The sequence below is a fragment of the Pygoscelis adeliae genome, unplaced genomic scaffold (genome assembly GCF_000699105.1).
Source record: "Pygoscelis adeliae isolate BGI_AS28 unplaced genomic scaffold, ASM69910v1 Scaffold175, whole genome shotgun sequence".
NCBI lineage: Eukaryota > Metazoa > Chordata > Aves > Sphenisciformes > Spheniscidae > Pygoscelis > Pygoscelis adeliae.
The window spans coordinates 554,060-580,627 of record NW_008824941.1 but is presented as its reverse complement, the minus strand read 5'-3'; the positions used below and the strand labels follow the sequence as shown (position 1 = coordinate 580,627).

The window sequence follows — 26,568 nt, the reverse complement described above, 5'->3', positions numbered from 1 at the left end:
AATCAAAGAGCAGTATTTTTAAGAGTCAGGACTGAGCAGTTTAAAGCCATAGGAGATAAGAATCATGGCTCAAGGCCTGGAAGCTGTGAGATCGACAGAGAATGCAGAATGCCATGTTCAAGGTACTGCTGTTTTCACATACAGAGTCCCTGTACCGAATACTTTGCCTTTGAATTCACCCTAGACATTAAGTGTGTTCTTGGGGGGTCTATTTGAAACAAGCAAATAACACTAGATAACCCAAAAAAACAAAGTACCCCCCTCCCCATACCCAGACAAAACCTGTTTCAGCTGTATTTCCCATGCAGGGCTGTAAAAACAGTTCAAGAAGATTTTAATGGCCCTTTCCAATTTCCAACCATAAATGGCAGCCCCACAGTGGAGAGGGAAGGTAGCAGAAAATTAAAGCATAACTCACGGTTCTGTCTGAGGCCTTACACTGACTTGCTTTCTCTTGTCAGCTTCACATTTGAGGAAAGCATTTTGATAAATAACAAGTATATTGAGGACAATAATGGTATTTTATTTTCTGCAAAACCTCGACGTTTTCCTAGGCAACATTAGGAGCAAAGCACTTAAGTAGGAAGTTGGGTTCTGTGTCCCAGTTCCTGAAACTGAGACACAAGATATCAAATTGTGTAAAAATTACAGTAACTCCGAGAGCTGACAACACTGAATTATGTGTCACTGCCTGCAGGTCCCTGTGCTGGCTTGTCTTGTCTTTTAGCTTAAAGGCTTTAAGGGTGGGTGGATGTTGCCCTTCAGCAGCACTTGGAGGACTGATGGTGTTTTCAATAAAACAAAAGCAAATGATACTACTCTGCCAGAGGGAAAAACAAGGTCAATCATGCTATGCAAATCAGCTCTCTGTTGGAGAGAAAAATCAAAACAGAGGAACCTGCTACCCCCATGGTACAGATTGAACATGAATAAACAGAACTTAATTCCTGCTTGATTTTATCACCAGAGAGGGTGAAACAGGAAAATAGATGGGTGCAGAAACACTTAGATGAATACAGCAGTGACTTTGGAATCCTCTCAGTGCTTGAAAAATAAACTTGTCGCTATAAAGCTCTGCATTTTCAAACTAAGAGTGTCCCCTGTGCAGAAGACATAGCTGAGGACCTCTGAGGAACTATCAGAAATCTGAACATCTTTTTCCTGGAGGCTAGGTAAGAAGTATCCTGGCTCTGAATACTGGTGCTACCCTTTTCTTGGGTTATTCCATTTCAGTTCTTGACAGAAACCAGTAATGAAAGGAAATACACCAGTGCTGAAAATTCACCTGTAGTATCTCAGGTCAGGTGAATAGTACCTGCGTATTTCTAGCCTTTTGGTTTATTTACTTAAAGGCTAGGTTACAACCTATTAACTGCTCTGTCAAAACAAGATTAATTTTAACTATGGAGCAATACTTACTGCAGATCTTGATGAAATCTACACCTCACACATTCAAAGATCCTACTTCATTTCCCTGGGCCTAGGAGAATGACAAGAGCAGCAACAGGCACCACTGCAGGTGATCACTTTTTACCTAGGCAGGAGGAGCTCTGAACGGCTGCACGGCAGAAGGAAACTTATGCTGGCGGGAATGAAAATATGAAATCCACTAGGGTACCAGAGGGGAACCACACAAGTTAATAGAAATGCCAAATGCCTGAAAAACATTTCAAACAATAGCAAATTTTCACTGGATTACTCTATTCAGTGTCCTAATTAGCTGAATGAAAAAGATTTTGATTCCGATGCTTACTGAAAGAATGGACACGATACCATACTCATTTTCAGTTCAAATTTTACTCCCAATTGCACAAAGGTTGAAAAGATTTTTTCAAAGTTTGAAAACCAGCATAATAATTTTGGTTTCATGTGTAAAACAGGGCAACCCAAAGGATACAGGAGTTGTGTGACCAACGTTCCAATATTTGGCATTAGCGTTGAACAACCTAATTTTATCTTACACACTGATTATTTTCTACATTATCTGCTTCTCAAATTATAACTCTGTACAACACCCACAGATATCTAAGGTTAAAATATTTTGATAAAATACCACGTTATGGAAGGTTCCAATGACTTAGTACAGATTACAGTACCAAATAATGACAAGTCAGAGCATCGCTAAGAGTTTATTTAGAAGCTTTTACTTTCGGTTCTTATATCACAAAAGACATGTTTAAAGTTTACAACAAGTATTAGAAATTGAGATGTTTTTATTTCTACTATTATAAAAGTAACATAGGAGACCATTCTAAGCCATCTTCAAAATGCAGACCAATCTTTTTTTGTATATAAACTGTACACAAAAAACAAGGCACTATACATTTTTGGATAATAAAGTATAAAGGTTGATTCGCATAGTTTCTCAAGAAATCCATGCTATAAATACAAACGCTTTGTTCAGTTTAGCACCTGAAGCAGCACTGAGAACAATTCATTAACTATTGCAAAGAGAAACTTTTCAGGATGCGTAGGAGATACATATTGGTGATACAGCTAATTCAGTACAAGCAACTGCCATCCAGCTACTCCTCTGTAGTTTTGACATGAAAGTCTTGAAAGTGAATATATATTGCATTGTTAAATACATACTTGTTCTATGTGTTTATATAAATATAAATTCTTTGTAATCCACAAACTAACAAAATAACACTTTACAAAGAGAACTTCTTCAAAAACAAAAATGGCAAGTATTGTATATAGCCAAAGGACACCGGCAGCAGTAGCTCAAGAAACTACTGTTTAAGTGCATAGGAGAGCAGAGCTTAAACACATTACCTTTAAGAGTCAAAATTGAATTCCATTTCCAAAGAGTTCTCTTGGCCTTTTATAATATTACACACCTCCAGATAGGTAGTCACTAATAACTTCAGATTCTTTCTATTTATTCTGTAAATGCGGGGTATAATTCTTCTAAAGGGCATAGAAAGTGAAAACAGGCATCCCTTTAGTGCTCACTCCAATAAACACAACTTAGAAAAGTCCTTTTGCCTTCTTCAGATTAACCTGCTTCCAAGATGGCAGTGCATTGTACTCTTCTCTCGTCATCTCTAATGCAACCTGCATTTAAAACGAGAGGATATGCCATTAGTAAAAACACTTATAAGTAGCAAAACTGTCAAATGACTTCACAGCATGGTTAGACACACGTGCACAGATTATCACTGCACCTATTCTCTCCTTACCTCAAAGTCCTCATCTGAAAGATAAATTTCAAGCTTCAGCGGATCAACTCCCTCAGGTAGAGGCCTAGCTAAGAGATCTGCTAGTGGATACACTGTTTTACACAGCTTGGCCAGCACGTCCTCGACAAGGATTATCTGATTAGAAACATCAGCATCCTGCAGGGAGAAAAGGAAAACAGAGAACAGGATCACAATGCTGAAACCACCAACTGCTCCCATTGCAGTCTGCAGATGGCATGGGATCAACCCGCGCTGCCTGGCCCACGGAGCACAAAGCTTTAAATCCAGGTCCGCACATAGGCAAAGAGCCCTGCCCTACAACAATTTCACAGTTAAAAAAAGGTTTGCACTTAGCGGAAAGACATCCTGTACTCTCAGAATCTCAGTTTAAGGCTGAATTCTGTGTTTAGTCATGAAGCCAGCATTTTCCACTAAGGATGGCTGCAGAAGACTTACAAAGCAGAAAATGTCATTTGCCTTGAGATGCCCCTTCACTGAAGGCTTTTAAAGCAGTCACACGTAATTCGGCTGTGACTCCGCTTCCCAGGTGGGGAAGTCAATGCTGGAGCTTTTGGAACCAGCTGATCCTTTGTGGGGCATTTTGCTTCCCTGCACTTCGAGCCTGGAGGACAGACCAGAACTGCACGTTGCTGCCTGTTTCACGATTGAAACAGTTGTTCTGCTAAACTCTAGCACATCTCTTTCTAAGAGATGATTCAGATAACGCTTTCCTCCTGTTTTTATCAAAAAAGAATATGAGAAGTTACATGAAAAAACAACCAGGAATGCATCAGATATCCACACTCCCAGTCAGAATTTAGCTATGTTGTTATTTTTTTCCTGTGCAGACTCCTGAACTGTAAGTTCATCCTCTAGATTTTGGGGCTTGACAGCACAAACAAGCAATGTTACTGACAACACAAGACAATTACTAGCAACAGGAGACAGTCTGTGCAATGAAAAGATTTACCATTTCTGTGATCTCTGCGATGTCTTCCCTGTGTTCCCAACTTGGGAACATATTAGTGAAGGTCAGAGGCTCTAGGCCAGCATGAATTAGATAGGATTTTGGGGGCTTCTTCACATTTTTTCCTAAAACCAGTCAAAATACAAAAAAAAAAGAGAAATTACAAATGGTACATATTTTGCAATGTCACCCATTATCCAAAGCTACCTCACAAGTATGTTTAACTGATTCTTTCCTGAAAAGCTGAAGTAATTTAAGGCAGTAGGAATAAATTTCACCAGGATTTTTTTTAATGTAGTATGGCACCTTTTAACATGTTCTTCAGTATTCTTAAATCTGCCTTTTACTGTATCTGACCACAAAGATCAAACCATGTATGCTGAAAATCCCCCACAGTTACTTCCTAACCCAATGTATTTCTTATCTTACAAAAATAGAGTTATACTAGAGTAAGCAGAGTGTGATGGTCTGAAATTAGCCAAATTCACGTAAATGAAACCTTCTGGTATGCTCAGCACAAGTATCCTACCAGCAGCAAATAAAGCTTAAGCTTTGAGGCTTAAGTGAGAATGTTTAAACTGTTCTTAACTTGGGATACTGAGGTCTAACACAATCATTTTGTTTTACAAATCCAAAGGAATAGGATCTGAAAGTTAACAGAAGTATTGCAATAGCTGGATGGTAATTACTGGTGATTTTCAAAGACAGCCTTGCTTCTTTAAAACATGTATGTGTGCACACTATATAGGACATGGACATAACCCTGCCTAGGAGTGATGCTGTATCAGATTAAGTGGTTAAAGTCATTATGCCAAGTACTGGAGAAAAAAGGCCCTATTGGTTGAATAATTTCATTCCCCAAGGATTCACAAGCACTGATAAACTCCAAATATTATTGGAAAGAGGTACACAGGCAGTCAGGGACTGGGAGGAGGTATCATTCAAAAAAACATTGTACCTTCATCTTACTTGGATTCAAACAACTTAGTCTAACCAAATCTTTCTTCCAGATAGGCAATGGAAAAGCTGAAAATGTTGCGAAGTCCAGAATCAGGTGAAACCAACAGAACAACATGACACCACCTCACTTCTGAGGGCTGTAGCTTCCCTAAAAACTGCTTCCTGCAAAATTCTGTTATTCCCTACATTCAATCTCAGAGCATCTTTAATGCACTAAGATTTCCTCCAGAGCATATAAATCCATTATGGAAGACCCTGGTTTTTTACTGTAGTCCTACCTGCACTTAATGTGTGTGGGCTGTCAGGCAGGGGGGTCTAAAAGAACACAGCCCCCTCCTCCCCATTGCCGAGGAGCACCCCAGGGAACAGATGCAACACCTGTGCTGAATGCAAACAGAGAGCCTGGCTGGACATCGTTGTTCCATTAGGTTTGCAAAACCTGAGCATTACAGGTTTGGCTTTACATCAGATGTTGGGAGCAAACTGATTAGAGAGAGTATGTTCACATGAAACTCTGCATACTAGAGATAAAAAGTTCTGTGGAGTAGTCTAACAAACGTATTATAATGTGAGTGCTTTAACTATACAGTTTAGACAGGAGATTTATCATTTGAATACTTGATTTTACGCCTTCTCTTCCACATATTTTCACTGTGGTTTATTTGTTCATTCTACCATGAACGATTCAACAAGCACTTAAAAATTTGCATTTAAAAAATGTGTGAATCTGCTCTAGTTGCGCTGCTCCACTCTCAGTAATTCAGCCAAGAAATAAAAGGATAGTGGCATTTGCTAATGTTCCAGTACAGGTAAGATGAATTTGTATGTAAGCGGAGAAACATTTTCATTGCATGAACTCTGCCCTCAGCACAAGCTGATCTCCTCACTAAGAATCACTGAAGGGCAAACAAGATTCTTCCCTCTCCTAGCCGTCTGCAGCTCAGCTCTCCAGACTGCTGATTTAGCAGATAAAACCACAGAAAAACTTTCAAGACATTTTGACAAGTTAAATAAGATTTATGCACAAGGAGAACTGCTAGGTATATTCAAGGGATATCCAGAGTTGCTAATCAATCTCTTCCATACCATCATGTAGTTAAACACTGCAAGCCAGGAAAAGAAAAAAAAAAAAGGGGGAAGGGGGCTGGGGGGGAGAGGGACGTAGATGAGGAAAGAAATGGAGAGAGAAAAATGAGAGAAAAGCGTTTTAATGCTTCTGATCACTCAACTATATTCTGGTAGTCAAAATAATTGCAGCAGCATTGGTATTTCCTGCAATTCAATTTCTCTACCTTGATAAGTAAAAACGTAAAAGAGCTAGCCAGCCCTGACAGCTTGATGCAATGAAATTTTGAAGCGGTTGACAGAATCCCAGATCATGAAAGTGATAGACCACCAGAACAGCATAGTCTGAACAGTAAAAAACCGCTAAAGACGTTCACATCAGCTTTAGCATAGAAATAGTACAAGTAGAATCGGTCTTTTAACAGTAACAAACTTGCTCTGTACCTATCCAACCACACAGCCCAAAGCTCTTGAGAACTACCCCATGGCAAAGTGGATAAAGACACAACTGCTACAAAGTCACGGCCAGCGGTAAAGTGAGCACCCAGCAAAAAAACCTGTCCTATGATACATATGCTGAACTTCAGACCCATAAGGAGTCACTGAAGAGCTTTCCACTGTGCATCAAACTCAGATGCAGCAAATTCAATCCAGTGCAGAAGGTATTAATCTCTTTTCCCATCATCGAACTCGATGAAGTTCAAGAAATCTGGAAAAGTATCCAAACCTCAGCATGTGTATCTGATTCCATCTCTGCTGGGGCCAGAAAACATGATTTTCATTACCAGAAGATTACATCACTTTATCAGAAACACTGAGACTGGGATCTTACTTCCATCTCTCTCACTAGGCTGCTGAGCAACTCTGGGCACTTCATTGCATGGGGCTCTGTTCCTCTATGCTGACGTTCACTTCTGCTGTGAAGCACAATGTATGAAATGATTTCAAAGAAATGCATCTTATCACTTCTTCTGACTTGCAAAAACTGGGGGTGGGGTGGCGGAGAACAAGTAACTGGCCTCTTCTTTAGGAATTCAGCAGTCACTGCCAAAGACTCTTCCAATTACTGCCCTGTCTTTAGCACCCCATTCCTAAACAAATGCTGCTGTTTGGCAGGGCAGTACCAGGGACACCAGAGGATGAACCATGTAGAGCAATAATGCAGTCCAATAAAGGTCATGTTTCAGTGTCTCCAGTACCGGTTTTCAGCTGTCTCCTGCCAGGTGTTACCACCTCCCCTCAGTGCCAGAGACAACTGAGTAGAAACACAACACTTGCTCCTACTCCTATTAGACCTGCAGATTGGGACGGAGAAACTGGCTTATCCTTATAAGGGTGGAATCTAACAAGGGTATCGGTTTCCCTCTTCATATATACAAATGTCTATAGGAGAAGATGACAGATACCACCAGCTGTGTCACAAGTTGTACAGTTTATTTGTTACAGAAGAAATCAGTGGCATCATGAGGTCTGAAGGTCTATAAACAATCAGACTTTCCTTGCAAGAGAGCATAGCTTGCACCAATTAAGCCCTAGTGACTTATTCACAGTGGGAAACTGCTCTGAACTAACAGAACATGGCTGTTACTTATGCCATCTTTTCTGGATGGTAACCCCACACCTTTCTTTATTCATCCTCCAACAGAAGATGCAAGGTCTGTTCCCAGCCTCACATAACCTTAGATGAAGTGAGAGGAAAGCATTACTGTGTCTCAAGGAAACGCTACTAGTGCAGAAAATAATCTGGTCAGTGTACTCTTACATGATCATCAATTGCAGCTTGAATCACTGCACACTGAGTGGCAATAACTCTGTCTTGTAGAAATGAGCACAGAGCCTCAGCTCTGTGCTCCAGCATTTCCAATGACCACGTTTCCGTGTGAGACTTGTTCTCGATCTTCAAAGTCTTTCCACCTCCCCCACTAAATCAAAATCCAGTTATATCAGCAAACAGTATCTTCATTCAGCATTTTGATACACAGAAGCTTATGAAATCTAAAAGGAGCTAAACAGAAAGCATTCAGGTTTAAGAGGGTATGTTCTCAGAATTCACTTTTAGGGATCTAATGTCTGAACTATTCTCCCACAGTGGGGGCACAGAAGAGAAATAAAGCCTTTCCTCTGACAACTGAGTCAGCAGAGTATCTTGGCAATTTGGGAACAATGCCATTGCTACACAAATGGTTTGCTAAGAAAGACTGGAGAACGTATCTTCAAATATACCGATGTTTATCAATGCCATTGGGGAAGCACCCGAGTACCTTTCAGCTCGGGACAGTAAGGCATGGAAAGGTACGACACACTCAGAATGGCCAGGCACAGCAATCTGTTACCTTTGCAGTACTGGAGCACTGTCTCCATGGCGCATTTCCTGTCTGTAGCCCACCTGATTCGAGCCGATCCAGCGATTTTGTTTTCCACAGGCCACCAGCCTTGCCACAGGTACACTTCATGGTGATTGTCAACAAGGAACAGTGCTACACAGCCAAAATATCACAAATCCATCATCAGCCACTTATTAGTTCTTGGAATCCCCTAAACAACCCCAGTCTTACATGCTTGTCAGCATCAGGACAGGATCATTTCAAAGCTTACCAACCCCTTTTTGTTGTTCATCTAACTGAACCTCAGCTGAACTCAGATTCTCTGATATAAACAATGTATTTTTATAGCAAGCTTTTGGGAAACATGTACATTTGATTAGTTCTCAGCATTTTTATCACAGAAAAATTACTGTTATTGCTTAATGCTGTATAAGCATCACATGCACACATTTTCCTGTGATAAATCAAGTTAAAAGTGACTACAGTTACTGAATCACTGCCCAATGCAGGATACAGTTATCTGTTTTGTTGTTACTTAAGTATTTTAAAGCATATACCTGGCTGTGGGGCAGTGTAAAGATCCTCTTGCAAGAATGGCATGGAATTGATGACAGCAGGGTCTCTTGAAGGGTAAACATACTCGGTGGCTGAGAATTCTCCTGATGAACTACTGAGGCTGAACAGGCGGGGGGTGAAATTAAACTTTCCAGGATCTTTAAAGAACAAAAATTAAGAAGATTTCCAATAGAAAATGCCAGAGATGAATGTAAAAAATAAAAATTCAACTTTCAGAGTGACTGTAAATTCTCTGTTTTTTTAAAAATCAAGAACTTGAGCTAAAAGGCTGGCTGCCATCAGTTTGAATCTGATCCTGGCTAGTTACTATCAGCCATTTCATAACTGGCTGTTTTGCAGCTTAAGTGAAGCAAGCTCATCTCAGAGCTTACTTTTTAGCTGACAAATTTTCCACTTGGTAAATCAATCCCCCTGCTACCTTTGTTGGCAGTTTCAAAGCAAAGACTGGACGAGAACGTGTGCAGATCTAAAACCCTTCAGAAGAGAAGCAAAATGTGTTGGTAACAGCGTTAACTGTTGCTCTGTGCTGCATGAATACAGAGGGGCTGCAGAAGAGGGGGAGAACAAAATGAAACACTTCGTTTTCCAGCACTTTCCTCCTAGAACAGTATTACTTAACTCAGTAGATTTTTGGAAGCATCTCTCTGAAGGGATCATCTTAACTACCAAGAAGTTCTTCAAAAGCTTTACATTAAATCTCACAGTCCAGTAGACCAGTAAAGTAACATGTGAGTGCCAAATCCAGGAATGCAGGTCTACCTTGCAACATGCAATCATAGGCCTTCCGGTCTCTCCTTCCTAATGCGTCCCAGAATCCCAAGGGCTCTGACCCTTCATCGCATTCATGTATCGTCACTTTGCTGCTGCTGTGCAGCCCTGCCTCCAGCGGACATCTACAAAACACAAAGAAAGAGAGTGAACCCAGCTTTCCTGCCCCAAACACAGCTAACACAAACCTGCCGGCCACTCACATTATTAGAACCCAAAAGCACCCTATAGGCTTGTTGCACACTTCATGTCAACGCAGGCTTTTTGAAAATGATGACAAAAATTATCAATAAGCAAGATATGGAATTTCAGCAACCATTCTCATACCATTTCTGATCACATACCCAGAGTGGAGGAGATGCTCGCATGAGTTCTCAGTAGGGATTCTCACTGCCTGTTTTTGTAACTACTGCTGTCCTCCTCGCATGCTTTCTCAAATTCATTTCCTCTTCCTTATTCACAAGCTTGATTCTAATCCTCCTATCTACTGGGATTTAGTTTGCTATTCAGATATTGAGCATCTCCCTCCAAATGGAAAGAGACACTTTTTTTGCAACTGTAATTAGTACAGTAGGAAGAATAAGTGCATTTGTCCTTAAGTGAAAGTGATTACAGAACATGTGTTTTCCCCACTCCACTGAATCAACTACCTGTCATTCCTCCTCCTTACCAAGCATGCACATGCTGCAGTTGTACTCAGAGGACAGCTTTATTTATTTCAACTTTCCTTTGAGGCAGACTATTTTAAGTAAATTGGTAGCCTGTAAAAACATCTCCAAAATATAGGTCAGACACTCACTGTTCTTTTATTTTATTGGCTGCTGTTCTTCCTACATCCTTGGTGTGAGATTGTGCTTTGCAGCCATGCCACAGGTAGATAAGAGCTTTATTTATATTGAGGACAATCATGGATGTCCGGGAACGCAGGCTGCTGCAGTGACATGCTACTTCAAGTAAGTTTCCTTCATTGGGAACTTCTCCTCGCACGCAATATAGCCTCCAGTCACCTGGAGCAGACAGGAACAGTGCAGCAGTATTATACAGTCACATGGGATTGAAAATTCAAGACCTCTGCTCTGGAACAGCTGTTCTCATACTGGATTAATTTCACATATTGCATGCCTATATTGTCACAGAATAAACTAGCTAAGCATCAGGTTTGGCTAACAGTACTTGAGAAACCCCGTTGCAGAAAAGATGCCTTATGAATCCTTGTTACAAGAGTACAAGTGTTAAGAGCTGAAGAGCTTAACAGAGCAGAAGAGTCAAGTTTCTGCTCTGTTTCATACAGGAAAAAAAGGGAGACAAATACAGTAGTCTTTCTATTCAGCTCCTCTTCCCCTGTGCACCTTAGGCACAGGAGGTCACATTCAGATGTGAACTGGAACATGTCCAAGCTACACCTGCACTGAAATTCTCCTACCTCAACTGCAGCACTCAAGGAATACGTTGCAGAAACTAATGAATGGGTAACAAAAGCTTAGAGTTCTCCTTGGAGCAGGAGAACTGCTCATAAAAATACTCTTTTGCCCAGACTATGTAGAAAAGAACATATTTTAAAAGCAAACAGGCACTTTGCTTAATTAAAAAACAACTACAACCATTTATACGCATATCAATACAATAAAGTCAGCTTGCTCTAGGTGACAAAATCCATTCTAAGCTCAAAGAGGAAAAACTACCTCGAAACAAAGCATGGCAAAGCTGTCTCATGGGTTTCATGGGACCCATTTCTCTTTTCTACAGAGTATGGTAGCTGAGACTGAATTCAAAGCGCTTCACAATAGGTAAAAAAGGATTTGGGAGCAGAAGCTCTTAATTAACAGTAATTTACTTTGTGCATTTTCTTCTTCCTCTTCCCTTCTTCCAGCATGCACTATCATCCCTCCTTGAAAGCACTGCAGGAAGCACGGCGGTTCCTTCCCTTGAAGCACTTGTACCTGGAAGTTGAAAGCACCACTCTTCATTAAAAAAACGAAGCAAGTATACAGACTCAGGAAAACTAGTCTCTATGGATTATTAAAAATTATATAGTTATGGCCACCCACGAAGATGGCTTTCCTTGTACTTTACAACTGGTGACTATTGTTTAAATAATTATAAATAATTAATATCTGCATGCAATGGGTTTCATATGTGACCTGCATATTAAAAGAAACCTCTAGTTGGGATTCAACAATCAAGAGTTTCAGAGAACAAGGAACACCAAAGAAACTTTAAATTAGTTTAAACTAACCATTATTTGAATTCTTTACAGGACTGGGCCATCTTGCCAGATATTCTTTGAAACTATTATGAGATAATGTAGGAACTGAAGTAGGTTCACAATTTGCTGTAAACTGGTTTACATGACAACATGCATATTCTTTGCTCCTTAAACATTGCATTTTGATTATGAAACTGATATAGCCAATTGTTAAATCAGCTATGTTGCACAGCATCCCACACTCTGGGTTTAAGCATATTTGTTTACCTCCTCTGTGAACTCCTGTCTTACTCGTCATGTCTATGCTGCTGTTAAAAAACTAATTACAGCATTATCAAGGTACAGAAACTAACTTTAAACCTCCCTTCTTGTGTGCTGATAACAGACAAGCCACAGCAAAGCCTAACTCCACTTAAAGACAAAGCAAGCTAGCCTGTCCTCTGAGCTTCAAACTAGCTATATCTGCAGTTGCTAGAATCTCTGCAAAACAAGGCAATCTACTCCGTAATTACAGAGTAAACAAATTGAAAATTTCAAATGTATTTTCATGCCTTGGCCTGACAGAAAATGCTTCTTGCTCTAGGTGACTGCACTAGGGAGACAGTCCTGTTATGTGAACATGTATGGAAGGGAAGGCACAAATCTGTTTAACTGTGCTTCACCTATTCCTGCAGGGAGAGGAGGGAAGACATTCTTCTTCAGCTGTTCTCAGAAACATCATCTTTAGAAGTGGGATTTGGGAATGACAATCCATAAGGAGCTTATGTGTCTCTGGCAGTTGCAATAAAGCCAAAGTAATTTTGAGGGCTGGCTATTTGTACTGGCAAGATGACCTTTACAGAAAGAGAGGAGGCAAAAAAGATCACCCACATTTACTGTTAGTGGCTACTTGGGCAGGCAAGTCTTACCAGGACTGCCACCTAGGTCTGTAGGAAGCTCACCTGTGCTCCTCTCTCTTCATCAAGTTCCACTGTCATCAGTGCCGATGTCCCTTTCTCACTCACTGTGGAGTGCCTTCCTTGCCAAAAGAAATACACGCATTTCTCTTTTCCAACAGCTCTTACTTGTTGGTCTCCTTTTTGCCTGCTTCCAACTGCAAAACAGAAAGCACATGCTGGAGAAAGTACTCTGGCTATAGGTTTAAACAGCACGTGGTTTAATCTCATCTGCCAGCTCAGCACTATCCCGTCCAGAACAGGAAAGATAAAATGTCCAGTTGGAGGAACATTAGGTCTCTAAGCCAGTACGGCCCTGTGCAAAGTTGGCAGTGTCTCATCAGGTGGATGTAAGCCCACATGCAAAGATGCCTGTGTTGGCCAGAGAAAGAGATGTAGAAAGAACTGGTCCTATCTGGAGAAAAATAACTGACATCACTTGAGCCAATTTGCATGTGAAATGGTATGTCCAGTTATGTTACCAGAAGAGTGCATTATGGCTCATTTTCCACATTACACACTGTTCTTTGGCAGCAGGAGAGTAGCTGGCTGCTGAGTGATACTGGAAACAGCAACAGCTGAGAAAGCCACAGGCATAAAAGAAAAGTCTTTCTTGGTAAAGCATTATTAGAAAGGAAAACTACAGAACAAAAGAACACCAAAGCAGTATTTTGCAGTCATAAAAAAGTTAGGATAAGGTAAGCTTTATTTATTTATTTTTTTAAATTAACTCAGTATTTCATGTTGGTCTGGAAAGTGGGTTAGCAGCAACTCTTTTTTTTTAAAAAAAGGATCGGTATTTAGTTGTTACGATAAGCAAATGAAGTTTACAGCAAGTGAAGTTCAACAATACAACCAGTTACAGAATATTTTACTCTTTCCAGTGAATACTGAATAAACAGATAGAAATAAATCAAAGATTTAAAAAAAACCCCAAGAGCTTTAAACCAGATTCTTAAAAATATATTAAAACGTCTGCCTTGATTTCAGCAGTGCTGAGCAGCATCCAACTGAAATACTTAGGAGAAAGCATCCTGTTTTTTTCAAGTTGAGAATACTCAAACCACTAGCCACTTCTAAAATACACGGTTTTTACTCTTATCGGTACATTCAGCCCATAAAAGTACTGCCTCCTACATAAAAATTTATTCTGTTTTGGAGTGATGGAATATATTTTCATCCATTTTGATTAGGAGTCTGTTTACAGTTCAGTATTAGTGTTACCCGCTTCTCCAAAGACTTACAAGCTTATGTATTTTTCTTGGATTTGCCAGTATCTGAACTCAACGATCCTGAATAAGACCTACCTACATTTTTTGGCTAAAAGCCTGAAGCTGTATAGCTGTTATACTGCTTTCAACCAATTTTAATATTTTCCTATTTGGAACAATCGTTTTTAGACTATTTCTGTTTTACTTACCACAAAAGCCACCTATTCTTAGTTTAGTGCCAGAAGGGAGAGTTCCAATGAGCGTACTGAGTTGACTGATTCTCAACATTTACCTGCTGCTCTCAGGCTCTTTGTCAGAACACTGCTAAAGTTTTCCACTTGAGACTGAAACCCATAGCAAAGGGTTACCAGAAACAGCAAAAAGGACAGCAAGGGCAATGAGTTGGCAAGAGCTTTTCCTGTCATTGTTACTGTTCTCCATTACCCAGCAAAGGCTTTCCTTGTTGCTACGCCTACCTCTCTTGCAAGACATTCAGACCACTGTCATTAGTCCAGCTGCCTAGTTATTTTGGTGTTAAGCTGTGGGCACAATTCTGGCTTAATGAGCTGTCCTGTGAATACGTACAACACCACTGTTGGGTAAAAGCAGAGATGGACAGTATTACATTTGATGTATGAAAAATAACTATAGCTTTTTTTTTTAATGCTTTCTTTTAAACAAAATAAAATAATAAGCTCTACTTCTTAATGGCCTAGGAAGGCTACATTAGCATCTCTAACCTTTAAAACAGTTTCACATTCAAGGAAGTCTAGGTCTGGATCTCACCACTAACAGCAGCGGTTTCAGCGGATGAAATGGCATTTTTCACTAACCTGTAGTGCTCACCATGTACTTCCACTTCACCACATATGTGTCTCCCTCATGGAACTGCCCTATGCTTTGCTTAGGCAGCCTACTATAATCGAATTCCAGGATGTGCCAGACATCCACAGATGCAGTGATAATTTCAAACTGCCTCCCATCTTCTCCTTCTACAAGTCCATAGCCCCGGCCAATATTCATTCCATCCAAGACTGTGCCGACAGTCATTTGGGGCACAGCTACCATTAGCATGACATCATATGGTTTAGAGTCAGATCTGGATTCTTCCTGTCAAAAAACACAGAAGAGATTTCCTTGAGCATAGCTTTTTTCTTCTTACCCCACAGTTCCACTCAAACAGTTTGACTCCTGCATATTTCAGAACTTTAATATCTTGTCATCATTTGATGCCTTGTCAAAGCCACCTTGGCAGTATTCACTGAGCTGCTTGGCACTAACATAAAGCAACTCTGTGGGTTCACTGTAGGTGGTGATGTTCTGACCCCTAGGTCAAAGACCGCAAGATAAAGAAAGTCCTCTGGATCTTTGAGAACAAGCTTCCCTGGCTTCCATCCCAGCTAGGTCATCTAGTTTGAAATACCTAGCATGCTTATTATATGCACCTTCTGGTGAAGGGATTCACTGGAGTTCTTCTCATTGAGTTTCTTCAGCTCTGTCCAGTCAAGAAATTTTTCTTTGAACAGTATGGTCTCGTTATGTTCTGTGAGTCTGCCAAACACAGCCCAGTCTGGGCGTCCTTGTCCCTTTCTGTACAAGGGAACAAAAGAAATAGAATCAAATTAAACACTGTGAAATAAGGGCAAGAAAACTAAGTTTCTGCAATGAGACTAAACTCGAGCTTTGATACCTGGGTATGAGGGGATTGCATTCCCCTGGGTCCAGAGGATTTATGTCACAATTGGAGTAGTCAAAGGTGCCATTCCACAAGTGTTTTGCCAGCTGGAATGCCACTTTTCTTTGTGCTAAAGTAACCTCCTTTCCATGCCATACATATACTTCACTGCCAAAATCAAACACCAGCACCTAAAAACCAAACCAAACCAAAACAACAACCTACTATTAGGTTAGGTGATACCCTGATCCTCCAGTTTCCTAGTGCTGCAAGCTGACAGCGTGTTGAACACAAACTCCTCCAAATATCTGAGTTTCTGCAGTGACACTAACAGCTAGCACTGCAACGCAAGTAAGGCCAGGGCAGTGGTCTGCCCTGTGATGTCTAGTTGTTGAGGAGGACTGGAAGCAAGTATGGGGAATGCTACGAGGTGTGTCTTTAGGTGGTAGCTAGGTCACTAGGAGATTAGAGAGCTCTTATTACTAAAAACCTGATTCTGTTGCATGACTGATTGCTGTCCAGTTAGAGCAGCTTTCACTGACGTTTAGACCTATGCTTCGTCCTGCAGCTGAGGAAGGCTGACAGAACATACAGCGTGGGTAACTGGCTCAGCTAACAGGCAGCAACTTGAATACTTTCAAGAAAATGCATCGTGTCTTTATTTTGGAAATCTGCTCTCATTCCTACTCATATGGGTGAAATGTTTGTTTGAAAGGGAAAAGTCTGCTAAGGATAGAAATGAAAATGCTTGAAAGGGAAAACAGGTTTTTATTTTGTTTTGTTTTTCCGAAGTGCTACCTGTTTTGCACTTCATGACTTTGGAGTGAGCCACTGTTGACAAAAAGATTTACACTTCCTAAAATAATATTTCACTTTAAAGACTAACATGATCTAATTTCTTGAGACCTGCAGCACACTCTAGACAACAAAGTGTTCAGAAGCTTTTCAGAAACACAGAGGATCCAATTTTCAGTGAGCCCCTCCACAAGCATTTGCAGTTACTGAAAGTCGTTATCAGCTGTATGTTCCTGCACTTACCACAGGAGCAGTAAGTGGCACGATACCTCTTTTGGTTGTAGCAGGGTACATTTTGGCACCTTTCCCCAGTAGTCATCCTCAGGAATGAGTTTATCCTCTACGAGGCGGTAAATGCAATTTGTTTCTATTATTGCAGCTTCATACATTTCATCTTCTTCAGGACTTCCAGCAGCTTAAGGAAAAGATTGTCAAAAATAATAAAAAATTTTAACATCCAACTACCTTTACTAAAGAGAACCGACTCAACTATTTTACTGTGATAAAACATGAGATACTGTAAGAATGCTTACACTGGTAATTTGTCTGTCCACCAAGGAGTTTCCAGAAGTCTTTGGCTGCATGGGTATGGGTATTTATTCCTTCTTCTATAGTCTGTATATAAGAAGCTCTACAGCCAAGTTCCCTCTTTGTCTGAATTAAAGTTGCAAGTTCTGAAGCCTAAGAGATTAACAGTTATCTGAACAGGATTGCTTAAGTCTTTGGAATACTTCTGCATATCTTGTTCAGGGAGAAGGCAAAAGTAGATAGGATATAATAGAGAAAATAGCAGGAGAAATGGTTATTATTTGTTGCACTAAATAAACAGACACTAGAGAAAATGTCGCAGAAATACATTCATTCTTTCCTTTGCCTTAAAACAAGACTTGATCTTAATGAACATGGGAATAAAAAGGACATCCTGCAATTCAGACTATTTTTTGTTTGAGTGCAAATCTGTTTCCTGAGGATATCCTCTTTTCTCTTGCAGCTTCACAACCTACACACTCCTATGTCAGCTTTCATTCCGTGCACAGGCTAAAACATATTTACAGGAATATTTACACCCTGCTATCTGTCACTGACTATCAGTTACATGCCACTTTTTGAGACAACTGGCACCAAGGCTCAGTTACATCAGAGACATATGCTGCGACAGTTCTAAAAATAAATAATAAAACCACCCAACTAGTACTAACCTTTGCTTTTTCTATGACGTTTGCAAACTCTCCTACCCATAAGAAACAGAAATGTGGAGTTAACAACAGGAAACAGTCTCCGCTGTTCAGTGACGAGGCCCTTGGTTCAACTAATCTTGTTTGAACATGTCTTCTTCCTAAAGAGAAAACAAAGCTAATTATATTCCTTTGACTACTGCTATCAAATGCCAAGATCTAATTTGTTTTGAATGAAATACAAACAATCCCAGCACATTTAGCAAAATATATGGAAACAGACTGTTAAATAAGAATTAAAAGACTACTACTGTGGAAAAAGGGTTTACTCACAGGAAGCAAAAAATCCAGTTGCCTCCTATCAACTAATATTTCTATTATTTCCTGTTCTTACTTTAACAACTTTATGTCCTGGAAAGAAATGAATTAAGTAAATGGCAGGCAGCAGCCAAATTCCAGAATCCTTTACATTTGCTTAAGTGAATCTATGGCACAGTGTCTGTAGGCAGTAAAAAGTTTTAAGAATTTTATTTAGCCAAAAAAGTAGCTATTATTTTGCAGAATCAGATACATCACTACGCACCGTAAGGGGAAGTGGAGCAAGAACACTGTCATGTCACTTCCAAGTTATACTGAGCACTGGAAGAATGGGACAGTTCAAAAATTTCCACAGAGGATGGCTAGAATTCCTGAAATATTCTGTTTTCTCCTTGGAAAACAAGCACCAGTGGCCACAATGCAAACCTGTTTGTAAGGTTTTGCATTTGTCACACAGTTCTCACCTACTCTTTTAGGTTTTGGACATAAATCTTGAGCTGGAGATCTAGAACAAGCTAAGCACCCAACTGTGGTAGCAACTCCCATATGTTACAATCAGCCTATTATGTATGGAAAGTAAAAGCAGTCCCAGCATACCTTTAATTTGCAGCAGCATTAGCTTCTTGTATGGCACAGCACTGTTGTTAGAGTTTTGCTCTGTTAGATTAACACTCCGCAGGCTAACGTTGCTGAAGTTCTCTTTGCTTGCCAAGCCAGCAAGTGCTACTTCTGAGAAATTTGAGTTTGTAGACACTTGTACATAGGAAGAAGTTGGAGAAAAAACACACAAAAAAAATCCGAAAAAAGGACAAAATTATAAAAAAAATTGGTTGTTGCATTAAAAAAAAAACATTTCCCCCCATTATTTCCAGTTTTTCCTCTTTCTCAATACCAACAGCAAAATCAGGTTGAACTCAGATTAACTGCTAGCCCAAAAGCTTTGTGGGTTTAGTAGTACCTAAGTTTCTAGATATCATCCAAGAGTAAACTGTCAGTGTCAGAATTATGTTATTTGGCAGAAATACCAACTTTGCTAGGAAACATGTCTTACCCAATATTCTGTGAAGTACTGGGTAGATCTTCAATGCCTTATAATTGATTAATGATAAAAGACAGCAGAGTAGCCAAGGCTAATTAACTGAAATTCCCTTCAAATTTGTCTCAGCCAGTGATGCAACAGCCATTTACATTTCAAAGTCTTAGTCATGTTTTACTGTAAACTTAAAAGCCTAAATTCTTGGCTACTTTTGCTTATTTCTCAACCAAAGACAAAACACTTTATGAATTTATAACTCAGGGAAATGCTTCTCATCAAATGGCAACAAAGTATTACACATATAATTAGTGTTTTCATCAATACAGGCAATGTTTAAAGATGATCTCCCTTTACTCAAATGTAATAAGGAGAACTTGTACCCAAAATGGTGGAAGTGGCTTGACAAACCTTTGAATAAATTTTACAATAATGTCTCTTGCTGTCCGTCTCGTTGTCAGGAGAAAGCAATGTCACAAGTAAAACACAAAGCCCTGCCACAGAGCACTGATCCTTTATGGAAATTAATCTTTCAGAGTCAGGAAGGCTAGTTACAGTTTCTGAGAGAAAACTAAGACCCAAAATTAAGGCCAGTGTACCTGAACGAAAGTCTATCTATTCTTGCCAGTTCTCCCGCCCTGGCATAACGTAATGCTAGATCTGCTTTCCTTGATCTCCTGTCCTCACCCTGCAGGTGCAGTGGCACTCTCTCTCTCTGCACAAGGTGACTGTGCTAAAAATAAATAATTAAACCTACACACAGGAGGCGGCTGTAGTAGCTTTCCCTGAGGAAGTCACACATGCCCTTCTCTCCAGACCTCCTAGACAGACCTCCTGTACATTCAACCTTATACCTCAATCAATTTATTGCCTCTCAGAGAATATGTTCCATTCCTTCAGTTGTGGCTTTTGTATTGGGATTTTTTGTTTTGTTTTGTTTTTAATTAAAATAGCAAGACAGGGTCTTGTACAAATCATCCTGTTAGCTTACTTTTTTCTACTTTCATTCGCTTTGACTCCATGAAGGCAACATTCAGTCTTTGTTCAGTATATTCATGAAGAATATCTTCTCTTGCTGCCAGCATTTTCAAGGGGTTCCTTGAGGACTGGACTCTGCGCGTAGGCCTAACTGCACGTTTGTGCTCTGCTACAGAAGATATTAACCTGAAAAATAAGCAGTGTTTATAATCATCAGTTAATTTTCCTAGTCAGAATCATCCAATGACAAGAGATACGCTTTGATTTTGGATGTGACATTTGTTAGGAAATCAGGATCAGTTCCTTGATTCAGGCAGAAGAGTGATTTCAGAAATGTGTAGAAGAAATGGACATGCCCAGTATTAAGGTATCTACAAGATGACTTAAAGCTGAACATTTTGACCACCACCCCTATGTCTGCACTCATAACAAAGGGGGAAAAAAATAGTTCTTACTTTGGTGCATAAGGATCAAAGATGGCATCAAAGTCCTCATCAAGGTCCAAAGGCACGGAGGAGGAAGGGAAATCCACATGGCGATAAAATTTAGAAAATGTTTCATCATCATCCAGCTTCATAACCTCTTTCACAGATTTTCCTGTAACTGTCAGCACTGTCTCTTGCATCCCAGCAACTGTAGGAAAACAACACCTCACCCAATAAATAATCATACTAGAGTTTCTAACTCTAGAACAGGTAGACATGGCTTGTTTGGTAGTTGTTGGGGTGGGGTTTTTTGGGGGGGTGGTGGTGTTTTGTGTTTGTTTTTTTTTTTTTTAAATGGATGGAGTTTGAAGGAGAGATAGTAGAAAAGTCAGTTGGAAAAGAATGATAAAAACGGACTGTAACTGCTACTCATATGCAATAATCTTTATTACAAAATGGTTGGGAAATACGGCTGAATAAAAAGTTAGGTACTATAAAAAATGAGTTGTTTTGGTAGGATGATATAAGCATTTTACGGTCTTGTATATTCCATCTTGCCTCCGACCACATAATTCCTTCCTTCAAAAAGATCTACTAGAACTACAAGTGGAAAAGTCACTACTTCAGACTAGTGAGTATGGCACAATCATTATGCTATGCTAGCGCCTCCTCTGCTGAAATGTGAATATGTTTGTTTATGGTATTTGACACTCTACAAATTACAAAAGGATTTTTGTCTTACAAGTGGAGGACAAACATATGAGATAGAAACACCAGAGAACGCTAGACAGCTTCGTAAGTAGCCAACAAGCTGTACAAGGAAACTACGAGCTGCTACAGAGAGTCAGTTCTCAAAAAAAGCAGGAAGGTGAATGAATTGTGCTTGGGAGCAGCTTAGTGTCCTATCTTGATTTTAATAAGATTAAACTACATTTCAAGCTGTTTCACTGTGTATGGCAATGTGGTTCAGACTGGCTGTGTGGTTTTAAGAAATTTTGCTCTCAAGAAGAATGTGTACATTGTGTGTAGAGAAAGAAGAAAGTTATTTTGGCATTTGTGATTGATTCTATCGTACATTTGTAATACAATAGCATGAGGCTTTTTTGTTAAAATTTAGCAAAGACTGAATCACAAAAATAAACTGTGTGATAAGTAAGTGCAGTCTGAACAGAGAAATATCCAGTTTCTGTTACCAGATATTTTAACTAAGAGGTACTTTAAGCGATTTACTGAAGTTGGAGAGTGGATACACTGCCACCTTTGGTTAACTCTACCAACCTTTGTTATTCAGCCTTCCCAAGAACGACTCCAACTTGTCAAGCTTCATATCTGATTCCAGTTGCATATCAGGCCTGGCTTCAATTTCTAAGCAAACCAGAAAGTAAAACTTGTTAATTAACAGGAAGTAAAAAAGCCTGAACGTATTTCAGCCATTTTTATTCCTTACCTTCCAAGGGCTTTGTAACTGGAGTGGTAGACTTCTGCCGGTTACTGAAAGGGGATGCTACTGGTGTCAGCGCACTTGGAGAAGCCAGGCCTGCGTAAGAACACAGAACATAGGAAATGCAGTCCTGGGTCAGCCCACGTTTCCAACAGTGATGACAGGGGAAACTATTTAGGGAAAACAGACAAGCCTGGCCACTTCCTACAGTCCTTCATACTTCCCCAGCCTCCACAACTGTTGTATTAGAGATGGCAGAGTGTACTGCCCTGCCTGCTCCTTAAATCAACAGCAGCCTCAGAAACTGTCCCATTCACAAGAACAAAACTTTGTTTCCAAGTCTCTGTAAGCAAGCTAACACAAGATACATGCTTTCTCTTGAATACAGTCATTTTGCTTGTTTTCAAGGTAGCAGCAATTCACTTGGTCTACATTTTGGACTCCAGTTCTACCACAAGCTGCACTTTAAAAACATGCAACTGTTCTGAACAAAAAGATATGGTTAGCAGGGAAACTACCAAGGTCTTGCTTGGAACCTTTACCACACTCACCCCCTCACCCCCCTTTTTTAATTTAAACCAATCTCTATTAATACACATAGCAGGATGCATCTGACCTGTGAATGCTGTCCCTGGATTAAGCAGTAATTCTTGGGCCCTGTTGCATTTTTAAGAACACGTGGAAATGGAAGTAGAAATGGAAGTCAGAGTCCCCACCACATCAAGCACTACTCCCTCCTTTTGTTGTACTCTCCTCCCTTCTTTTCAGCAACTATCACAAAGCAATTAATTCTGGACCCAGTGGATAAAATGAGATGATTTTTGTTTAGTTCTTTTCATGTGAATCTACGTTGCCCCAGTAAAAGAAATGGCACTCTATAGGTTTCATGTTTTTTATTAGGTAGAAAAGCATACTGAAGCAAAGAATTGCATCGATTACCTTTTGTTGCATAGACTTTCAGTAAATGGGGAAACTGACATCTAAACTTTCCTCTAATATCTATTTTCCACTTAGCCACAGCTTCCTAATTACTGAGCCACAAAGGTTTAAGCCTTTAGTTATTTTGATCAGATTAAACCGATACTGTGCTGGGAGAATATATACTAACCATGTTTCCACTATCTTTAATGCAACTCCTAGCAAGTCATTGTGAAACACCAAGATAGATTTAGAATATAATTGAGTAGCTGTTCCACAAACAATTCTTTCCCTGTTACCTAAGAGACTCAAAATTCCAGCAAGTTTTAAGTCAGCTGGTAAAGCCTTCATCAAGACGTATTTGAGAGGACACAGCTCTTAAGCAGCTCTCCCAGGACTTAATCCACAAGACCACATTGAGAACTGCTTCAGATGTTAGTGAAGGATCACCTTCCAATTAGGACTGAAAAATTGTCATCTATAAGAAGCAATTAAAATACAGCATCTGTGCACATGTATATAACAAGGATTTAATTTTGCATTGCTTTCTCATCATCTCTTAAATTAAAAACTCATCATGATAATTTATTCTTTTAGGCAACAAAAATAGCACACATCTGAATAAAATCCCACTTGGGCTACTTTTATTGATGCCACTGTCACTGGATTACCTTGCTTCTCCAAAAGAAAAATCGCAGCACCTAAAGAGATCCTTTCAAGGTATTTTTCTTTCCCATTAAGAAGAGCAAATGCTATCACCTTCTATTCCTTTCCAAAGACCAATCTATTTGGCAAAAAAAAAAAAATCTCAAAAAGCAGTCTGTGGACAACTGAACACTTTTTCTTGGCGACCCTCCAAAATAGGTTAGTCTTTAAACACTGACCACTGGCATTTCTAGCAGTAAAACAATGTAAGCAGCAGCTAAAATATGTTACTAATAGATGTAATTCTTAATACCATGTATCTGTTTATCTGCCAACAGAATGTGGCTTGGATTGCAAATGGAGTTACTCCCTGTTGCAATACTGCCCTCACCCCACAATGATTTTTTTTTTGGTGGTTGTCATTTAACTCCAGGTTCATTGTTGTTGTGTTTAATAACCAAGTTCTTCTAACAAAACAAAATTTAATATTCATTAACCACAAGGGATCAGTTTAGGTGCCTTCTTCCCAAAGCTATCATCTTCCCAGGCGCACTGCATGAACAGCTGTATTTGTACCATATACAGCCTTCAGAGACTCCTGTCCACTTCAGAAGAATGATTGCATCTGGAAACAGTGACTGAATTCAAGAGGTCCCAAAAATGTCAGCGTTGCTCCCTTATAATTTCTACTCCCTGGTTCTATGCAGAAATCTGTTCAGTGATTTCTTCAGCCAAACACAACATTTCAAGTTGTTGTCCAAAACAGCATCCATAAAGATAACACGTGTTTGCTAAATATTCCCAGTGATCCTAGGAGTGGGGGAAGTGCCAGCAAGAGCAGCAACTAGATTTCACAACTTTTCCCTAGACAGTGCACCTGGGTTTTCAAAGGAAGAATAAATAAGAAAGAGTAATCCAACTGTGCCCTCTGGGTTGTATTAGAAGGAAAAATGCAACGTATGACTGTTCAAGCGATTGACTACCACCAATCAGACAGAGCCCAGTAATAACTGGACGGTAGTGCAACAGTGCAGAATGAAATGCATCAATACCAACGGCCACAAGAAGCCAGAGTGAACAGCCTCATGACGAGATATTCAGTTGAAGATAAACAGTCCTCCTCTTGCTAAACATGGATACTGTTTCTGCATAGCTTTAGCTTGACTTTATTTTGACTAGACAGATAAGCAGTGGCTTATTTATATTAGCATCATTTCATCACTGACCTTTTTTCACCATTCGGCCAGCTACGGTGAACTGCGTGGAGTCATTGGCTGCTCCTTTACCCTTGGACTTCCAGGCTTCTTCTCGAGCTGTAATCAGGTGTTTCCTTTCTTCAATGGTCATCTGACTCTCCTGGTTTTCCACCATTCTCTGCTTTTTTGGGGGAAAAGAGAAAGAGATGTTTAAAAAAATAAACTGACCAGGATATAGCAAAGGACTGGCTGAACATTTCAACTGCTAGCTGTAGAGGGAAAAGAACAGAACAAGCTACGAAAGGAAAATCACAGACACAGCTTAGTGACCCTGAGAAGCTTCATTGTTTTGCTGCCCCATTACACTGTGAAGATAAGGTTTTGGTCTATGCTCTTCGACCTTTTCTTGAAACTATCAGCCAAGGCAAATGGCATCCCTCTAAGCAAAGCAAACCATTTACTCTGCATATGATATAATTTTCCAGACCTTGTTCTTTTGGAGCATGACTTGCTACACTAGTGAGATCACTAAACTGACTTTCAGCAGATGTCTTCAAGTGTGCAAATCTGCAGGTGGCACAGGGAATAACAATGAAGAAGTGTAACTTCAGTTTGTGATTTCTGAATCACTCTCTTACAGTAACTCAATTCTCCAGGCAGAATTAGCAGCCTTATTTATCTCTCCAGAAGCTGCTCACTTTAGTTCCTATGTCATATTTTTCCAATGACTGTGATCACCTCCCTTTTTTTTTAGGTCACCCTCAGCTTTCCTTGCTTGCTTTAGAGGGTAGCAGCCAACAGCTTGAGTGATTAGAAGCAGCTAGGAGCACTAAGTATCTTAGTGCCCTCCTAACACAAAGGATTGATGACAGTACACTAAATAGGAAAGCAACTGAATTTACATATTTTGCTGTAGCTAGGTCAGGCCAAAGAAATATTGCTTCAATGCACTTATCTTAAAAATGTAGCAACATTTCAGGGATTATACTGCATAAAAATAAAGTATAAAAGTATTTTTAGTACATGGGACTGTCAACTCTAGAATTACTTCCAAGTTGTGTGCCATTTGGCATTTTTCTTCACAACCTAGCTGCTAGAATTGAAAAAACACATGAAAATCTAAAGCTTTATCACAGCTGTAGCTCATACAACCACAAAGGGGAAATGAAAAAGGACCCAAAAGCTTGTGAACATAAAGTAAGCACTCTTCTCCATTTCAAGATACAAGGAAGAGATATAAACCCAAATATTCTTATTTATTTCTTTTCTTAAAATCAAACAGACTACATAAATCAGTCACTTTATATAAAAACTCTTGCGACTGCAGAGGACACACCGACATAGATACTTCATAGCTTTCAGCATTTACCAGGAACAGTATCCATCAGCCAGAAGAGTAAGGACAAGCCAAGAAGTGGTTTGTACAAGGACTAGGACATGAGAGCCCTCCAATCCTTCCTCTGGTCCCATGTACCTCCGCAACAACACTTGCTTTTAATTTATTAGGAAAGATTGCTGGGCAGCCAGACACTATGACAGCAAGTCATGATAATCAAGATAAAAACCTCTGATTTTTCCCTAGAACTCTGAAATGTTCAATAGAAATAACAAGATGCAAGCCTATTCAATATTACTTCCCCTGCTGTAAAAGCATTTGAATACTTTAAATAAAAACACTGGAAGTAATCTCTGTTCACTTCCCCCATTCGCTACCCATTCCAATGTCGAAAGCACAGGCACCTCTGGGATGAACAGCTGGTAGAAAAAAATCC

At 39.8% G+C, this 26,568-nt stretch overlaps 1 protein-coding gene across 14 annotated transcripts in view; it reads right to left on the bottom strand.

Annotated features, from left to right (window-relative positions):
* Positions 1–2,104: 2,104 nt before the first annotated feature.
* The window catches only part of SVIL (supervillin), a 112,220-nt gene continuing 87,756 nt past the window's right edge, over positions 2,105–26,568 (bottom strand). For 10 of the 14 annotated variants that reach the window (XM_009325520.1, XM_009325510.1, XM_009325516.1 and 7 more), the window contains 22 exons: positions 24,827–24,977; positions 22,044–22,133; positions 21,875–21,961; positions 20,627–20,804; positions 20,185–20,357; positions 18,758–18,913; positions 17,867–18,003; positions 17,201–17,348; positions 16,937–17,082; positions 15,888–16,063; positions 15,643–15,787; positions 15,031–15,307; positions 13,850–13,876; positions 12,993–13,144; positions 11,680–11,785; positions 10,645–10,852; positions 9,837–9,970; positions 9,059–9,214; positions 8,511–8,654; positions 4,156–4,277; positions 3,186–3,341; positions 2,105–3,060 (listed from right to left, as the gene is read on the bottom strand). In XM_009325520.1, coding sequence (XP_009323795.1) covers positions 2,974–3,060; positions 3,186–3,341; positions 4,156–4,277; positions 8,511–8,654; positions 9,059–9,214; positions 9,837–9,970; positions 10,645–10,852; positions 11,680–11,785; positions 12,993–13,144; positions 13,850–13,876; positions 15,031–15,307; positions 15,643–15,787; positions 15,888–16,063; positions 16,937–17,082; positions 17,201–17,348; positions 17,867–18,003; positions 18,758–18,913; positions 20,185–20,357; positions 20,627–20,804; positions 21,875–21,961; positions 22,044–22,133; positions 24,827–24,977 — 3,156 coding nt within the window. In that variant the 3' untranslated portion in view covers positions 2,105–2,973. The remainder of the gene's footprint in view (positions 3,061–3,185; positions 3,342–4,155; positions 4,278–8,510; positions 8,655–9,058; positions 9,215–9,836; positions 9,971–10,644; positions 10,853–11,679; positions 11,786–12,992; positions 13,145–13,849; positions 13,877–15,030; positions 15,308–15,642; positions 15,788–15,887; positions 16,064–16,936; positions 17,083–17,200; positions 17,349–17,866; positions 18,004–18,757; positions 18,914–20,184; positions 20,358–20,626; positions 20,805–21,874; positions 21,962–22,043; positions 22,134–24,826; positions 24,978–26,568) is intronic. The other 4 variants (XM_009325515.1, XM_009325518.1, XM_009325524.1 and 1 more) reach the window with 2 other exon arrangements.